Source organism: Mus caroli, unplaced genomic scaffold (genome assembly GCF_978045245.1).
Source record: "Mus caroli unplaced genomic scaffold, Mus_caroli_1 scaffold_6, whole genome shotgun sequence".
Classification (NCBI taxonomy): Eukaryota; Metazoa; Chordata; class Mammalia; order Rodentia; family Muridae; genus Mus; species Mus caroli.
In genome coordinates this window covers 16113319-16120000 of record NW_028227261.1, presented here as the reverse complement: position 1 = coordinate 16120000, position 6682 = coordinate 16113319, and the positions used below count along the sequence as shown (strand labels likewise).

The following is a 6682-nucleotide window of genomic DNA, read 5'->3' as shown; positions in this document are numbered from 1 at the left end:
CAGCCCAGACAGCTGACAGGCGGGCGGGGCACAGGCCCTAATACCCACCCACGGCCCCTCCCTCACCTGAGAGACTGATTTCCTACTGGAAGAAGACAAGGTCCAAAGTTCAGGCCAGCTCCACTGGAAGAGAACAGGATGGTAAGAGCGGCTGGAAGAGGAAAAGACAGCGCGTGCTCCCCATGCTGCCGCGAGCACCCAGTGACACATCATCTTATTTCATCAGCGAGGGAACAGATGCCAGAAGTCAAGTCTCTTGACTGCTTTGTTCTCTTCTGCCCACTCCATCCAGCCCCGAAGTGTCACATCCTTGACACTCTGTGTGTGTGTGTGTGTGTGTGTGTGTGTGTGTGTGCGCGCGCGCGTGTAGTGGCTGTGGGTAGTTGAAAGTCTCCTATCTTACCTCCTAACCCTCATCTTCTCAGAGCATAAATCTGATTGTTTCTCCCCTGCTTAAAAGCTTTTTAAGACTGGGTGGTGGCAGTGTACCCTTTAATCCCAGCAGAGGGAGGCAGAGGCAGGCAGATCTGAGTTCAAAGCCAGCCTTGGCTACAGAGAGAGTTCCAAGACAGCCAGGGCTAACCAAAGAAATCCTGTTTCAAACACACTCACACACACACGTACATACGTACATAAATAATAAAAGTTTTTAAGCCGGGTGAGGTGGCGCACGCCTTTAATCCCAGCACTCGGGAGGCAGAGGCAGGCAGATTTCTGAGTTCCAGGACAGCTGGTCTACAAAGTGAGTTCCAGGACAGCCAGAGCTACACAGAGAAACCCTGTTTTTAAGGCTTCCCATTATCTCAGAGGATAAACTCTAAACTTCTGTGGCTTCACCCTCTCAGCCCCATCCATCTCTCTGATATGGGGATGGGACTCAGGGTCTTGCACACATGCGGTACAGAGCCACACCCCCAGCCTACCTCAAGTTCTTTTAACCCTCTTAGCCCTTTCTTTCCCCGCCCTTCTCTGGGGGAGGATGTTCCTACAGGGTTAATTTTAACTCTCTCAAGGGTCCAGTTCAAACCTCACCTCATCCAAGGGAGTGTCCCGACTCTCACCCTGGGGCCATGTCTGTTTCCTCACCTTGGGGACAACTCACCACAGGACCTGCTGGCTCATTACGCATGTGTCTGATACCCTCAGGTAACCCCGCCTGCCTTCAGTGGTCTGCATCCAGAGCCAGAGAGCGGCTGGCAGTACATGGGCTGAAGCCAGGATCTGGACAGAGGGAGTACCTTCATGCTGGGATGGACAGGCAGCTCCTGCAGACAGCAGCCTCTGGCGTGGGTCACTGGGGGTGAACTGGCCACAGAGTACCAAAGTCCTCCCTGGCATCCAACCATAGTTCCCTGGCTAAAAATGTTCCCCTTATCTCTCTCTCCCTTCCTGGCTCTGTGTGGGCCACCGTGCCGCGACCCTGAAGCACAGTCACGGGTGCTTAGGGAGGTGTATGGCTAGTCTAAATGGGCCTGGACAGTAGAGAGAGGGGTGACAGATCCAGAGACCCTGATGGAATCCCTCTGATCCCTAAAGTGCATCGGCTTCCTTGGACCCTCCTGCAGGCTGACAGAGACACAGACCAAGAAAATAGCTCTGGGAGTGTCAGGCGTGGTGACACATGCTTTTAATCCCAGTGTGCCAAAGGCAAGTGACAGGGGGATGTCTGTGAGTTGGAGGCCAGCCTGGTCTACACAGTGATTTCCAGAATAGCCAGGGTTACATAGAGAAACCCTGTTTCCCAAAAGGGTAAAATCTTTTTTTTTTTAAATTGGGGGCCTGAGCAGTACACGCCTCTAATCCCAGCACTTGGGGGGAGGCAGAGGCAGGCAGATCTTTGTGAGTTCAAAGCCAGCCTGGACTACAGAGTGAGTCCCAAGACAGACAGGGCTACACAGAGAAACCCTGTCTAGAAAAAAAAAGTGTATAAAATATGTGTATGTACACACACACACACACACACACACACACACATCTCACCAGGAATGAGGGCTCATACTTTTAATCCTAGCACTCAGAGGCAGAAGAGCAAGCAGATCTCTTCTCTTGTCAGTTCAAGGCCAGCTTGGTCTACATAGCAAATCCCAGACTAGCCAAAACAAACAAACAAACAAACAAACAAACAAATTGAAGCCAAGAATGGCCACACATACTTGCAACTGTAATCTCAGAACTCAGGAAACCTGAGACAGGAGGACCATGAGTTCAAACCCAGCCTGGGCTACATAGTTAGACCCTCCCTCAACTCCACTGACATTTATAGAGTCGAGAGCTCAGCCTTTAAACCTCAGTTGAAGGGAGCCTCTGTCACGCAGTCCCAACAAGACTTAGAGTGGATTTTCTTGGCCCTCCAGCAGGCTTGGAATCCTTTCAGAGGATCCAGCAACCTGAAAGTCCTGGGGCATCCTTGGATTTTTTCTTCCCTGGACCACACAAGCCTCCTCCCCCACTCCAAGCTCCACCCCTTCCCCCAATAACCCAATCCAAACCAGTTTCTTGCGGTCAACACATTCTAGGCGGGTCCTCTGAGACAGGCTGTGGCTCTTCAGGAACCCTCCTCCACCCCCACCCCCACCCCCACCCCGACTCTGACCCCCCATTCCGTTCTCCCTGCTTTCTCGGAAACATCCAGCGTGAAGGCCAGATGTTCGCAGCTGGGCAGCCATACCCGCCCTTTACGTTGTCATGCAGAGGTGGGGACCTCAGGGATGGAGCAGCGCTGGGGATTTTCATAGCCCTGTCAGGTCCCTTAAGGAGAGCCTGCTGGCGCTTCCCTTTGGTCCCACTAACCCTGAGTTCACCCAGGCGGGGGTGGGGTGGGGGGTGGGGTTGGGGGAGCATTCTATGACAACTTCCCAGCAGACCCTCCACCCCCATCCTTCCTCCCCCGGAGGGCAAATCAGACACCCAGATCCAGTTGGGTAAGCGGAGAAAGTGGGAACAAAGGGAAAGAAAGTCATTTCCTGTCAAGAGGAAGGAAGGAGGCTGAGAGCCGGCCAGCCAGCCAGCTAGGGCCGGCCTTAGGCTGCAGCCCCTGGGAGGGGATGTGTTGGCGGCCTCGATAACTCTTTTGCCCGCACTTTAAAGCCACCTCCGAGTCATTTCTAAGCATTGCTCTTTCACACAGACCAATAAGCAATCTAAGTTGAGGACTAGAATTAAACTTTGCTGAAAGTGGGAGAGTGAATGTCCCCCTACTCACTCCCACAAGACACCTTGCGATCTCAGAAGAAGGCTAAGGGCCTCTCTCATCCTCTTTCCTAGACCAGAGAAAGGAAGAGGCGCAGAAGTAGGATCTCCCCAGGATACCGGTCTTTTGTACTGGGCGACCTTGACGCGGTCACTCAACCTCTCTGGGCTCGGCTTTTTATTCATCAAGAGAATAGAAGTCTGCCCTGGAGGGTGACTGGGGAGGCCAGCTGGTCATTCAGCCCCCCCGGGGGGGGGCAGGCGGAGCCCTGCGGCTGGAGGACAGTGATCTCCATTGTTAAAAGCTGGAATCTGGGCGCTGCCCAGCCTCTCCCCCAGGGACCTCAGGTCTGGGCTGGAGATAGGGGAGTAGTTGCACTCACTTTGGGGATCGCCCACTTCCACACCCAGCCAAGCCAGGCGAGGAGACCCCAGGACCCTCCTTTCCCTCTCCAGACTGGAGCTGGAAACAGGGTCCGGGAGGGGCAAAAGAACTCAGGAACTCTGCTCCCTGGCACAACAGCAGAGCGGGACAGTTGGCCGGGTCACCGCAGTGACTATAATTCGATCCATATGCGGGACGCTGTCCTCTTTGTGCGGGAGCCTCTGCCCTGCTCAACCCGTCCCAATCCAGAGCCGGGACATGACCCCCGTGCCGTCCCCACACAGCCTCCCAGAGTCCCCAATGGCTGAGATCCTGGGACACACAGGGACAAGACACAGTACCCGCCCCGAGCCCCCCAACCGCGCCGAGCTGAGTCCAGTACGGTGGCCGAGAGTTGCCCATGTGGCCACCTGAAGTTGACCCTGCCCGGGGCGCACAGTCAGGACCCCCACGCCGCACCCGCTTACCTGCCGCGCTCCCCACGCCCGGCCTCCGCCGGCGCTGCGCCTCCGCCCCTTGCTCCCGCCCCAGCCTCCCTCCGCCCGCCGCCCCGCGCGCGCCTTACCATAAAAGGTGACGCTCGGGGAGGGGGCGCTGGCTCGCCCTACCTGCCCCCCCACCTGTGGCCGCGCCCCCTCCCTTTGTTCCCACCACTCCTCCCCTTCCCTATGGCTCCTCCTCCTCTGCCCACCCCCACGGTGCACCGAGGAGGGGCGGGGCGGGCTGGGGAGTGGGATCCTTAGCCAACCTCACTCTAGGTCACCTGGATGAGAGGCCCCACCTGTCCCAATTGGTGGAGACGGGTACTTGTAGCCAGACTGACTCTGAAATCCTTCAGGGTCATTGGATAGGCTAGACGCATGAACCTGGACTGTCAACCCTGTTTTCCTAAGCCTCAATCTTTAATTCCTAAAATGGGGTCCGCACAGCCCACCTCTGCAACGTGGCCTAGAGTTAAAGCGATAATGCTAACATATACTGGAGTTGCAGGGCTTATTCAAAGGATGCCTGGGGTAGGGTTTTCAGACATCCCAGTGAAGCAAGTCACCTGGATCTGCTGTCCTGGGCTGTCACTGCCTGTGTGAGCCTATGAATCCTTCTACAAGTGGGTCTCAGGTCCTATAGTGGAAAGAGGCCCCTACAGGAGACAGGGGAAACAATCAGGTCACCTGTTTGCTTTCCGGCCCTGTTACTGGCCCCTGAAGAAGCAGAGCACAGGGCCCTGGGGCCTGGGTTGGGGCTGCTCTGGACAGCTCAGGTCCCTAGAGACCTGAGGACATTGCAGGGGAAAGGAATCTGGGTCTGTTTCTCAGGCAAGCAGATTGTTCTTTTGATTAGAGGCACAATGGGGGACTGGGCAGGGGAGAGCTGAACCCAGAGTCATGGGGGGGGTAATTAGGAAGGATTAGGTCCCCTTCTGCAGCCCCCCCCCCAACAACAGCTCCTTGAGGTGGTCCTGGGATTGCTGCAGAAGAGAGGTGTCAGAGTGGGGTGCCTGGGTGCTCAGCTCCATCCTCCTCCCCATTAAGCCCCACACCCCTTAATGGCCTCCCCAGTCTTTGCCATTAGATTGACGACAGTAACTGCTGTTTCTAGAGACTTGTGTCTCTTTCAAACCTTTCATCTAACCCTTCCAGACTCTACTCCAGGGCCTATTAGGTCCCACCCCACAGACCAGACACTGAAGCTGGCGAGGACCGAGGCTTGTGCAATGGACACTGGACAAGGCTAGATTCAAGCCAGACCAGAGAGTGCCCCTTAGGCACCCGGATCTGCTAGTCCCAGAGGCTGGATCGCTGCCACCATCTCCAGATGAGAGCCAAGGACAGAACCCAGTATTACACTGAGGCTACCGGTGCCCAGGGGCCCCTTGGGTGCGTTCCCAACCTGGCAATGGGGCCTCTTGTCTGTGGCAGGTGTGGAGACTCTTACACCTCAGCTGAGAAAGAGGGGGGGCGCCACTGAGTCAAGGTGGTACTGACCTACCCGGTTACCCCACAATGAGATGCCACACCGAAGGAAGGGTTGACTTGGGGCCTTCGCCAAGGTCAAAGGGATTAATCTAGGAGCCAGGCTTCCCATATCCACAATCTAAGGCAGTCTGGAAGGGGTCTAGCTGCTACCACTCACCGGCTGTCCTGCACCCCTGGCCTCTGTTTCACCTCCTGCACTGCTGCTGTTGCTGCTTCCTGTTGGGGTATTGTCCTGGCTAAAAGTCGCCTGCACCAGCCTGGGTATCAGTGGCACCAATAGGCAGGTGCCAAACTTCCTGCAATGGAAACCCAGGAAGTGTGCGGGCAGAGAATACACGCCCTCTGTCTGCCAGCTCATGCACTCTGCTCTCCTCCCCCCTCCCTGCCAAGCTCAGACCAGGTCTCTTCTCTCCTCAGAAGTTCCAGTGGACAAGAAGAGAGCCCTCTACTAGAGCCATGACTGCCGAGACCCTGCAGGCAGAAGGAGAAGGGCTTAGGGATAAGATCCAGGGAGTGGGTGATATTTGCTGCCGTCCAGACTCCTCTGTTGGGAAGTATAGCTCGCTTACCTTCCACAGTGGGGACTGAGGAGGCCCTGTAAACATGGTCTGGGCTCTGGCTGCCTGGTAGAGAGAATCGGGAGCCAATAAGAACCAAGTCTGGACATTACTCCTTACCTAGGTGGGGAGATTATGAATGGGTTATACAAGGAAGGAGCAGAGACATAAATGGGGTGGGGGGTGAAGACAGAACAGGGCAACGGTTACCAATAGTGGCATGTGCCAGGATGGAAGGTCAAGGGATGGAGACAGAGAGGTGGCGGGTGAGAAGGTATCTCTGAAGTCATTGTTAGTCTGTGATGAAGGACCACAGAAGCATAGGCCAAATGAACTCTTAGTCGTCTGGTACTGACTGGCCTTGAACAAGCACCACCTCCCAATTTTATTTTGGATAGGGTCTCCCTATGTAGCCTTGGCTGGACTGAACCCAGGCTGACCTCCAACTCACAGAGATCCACTTGCTTCTGCCTCCCAAGTGCTGAGATTAAAGGGGTCTGCCAGCACACAGCACACACAGCACACAGCCTTCCCTCAGTAGGAATGTCAGAGCCACAGACATCCAGAGAGCACACTGA

The 6682-nt window shown here is 55.6% G+C and overlaps 1 protein-coding gene across 4 annotated transcripts in view; it reads right to left on the bottom strand.

The window, feature by feature from the left end:
- The window catches only part of Fblim1 (filamin binding LIM protein 1), a 27831-nt gene extending 22022 nt beyond the window's left edge, over nucleotides 1-5809 (bottom strand). Inside the window, exons 1-2 of one of the 4 annotated variants that reach the window (XM_085838744.1) lie at nucleotides 5705-5809; nucleotides 67-123 (exon numbers count right to left, since the gene is read on the bottom strand). Coding sequence is in view for 2 of the 4 variants with exons in the window: in XM_085838745.1 (XP_085694871.1) it covers nucleotides 67-123; nucleotides 4140-4142 (60 nt within the window). In the remaining 2 variants the exon portion in view is untranslated. Of the gene's footprint in view, nucleotides 1-66; nucleotides 124-4041; nucleotides 4085-4139; nucleotides 4174-5704 lie in introns of those variants that run through there. The other 3 variants (XM_085838745.1, XM_085838742.1, XM_085838743.1) reach the window with 3 other exon arrangements.
- Between the last annotated feature and the right edge of the window lie 873 nt (nucleotides 5810-6682).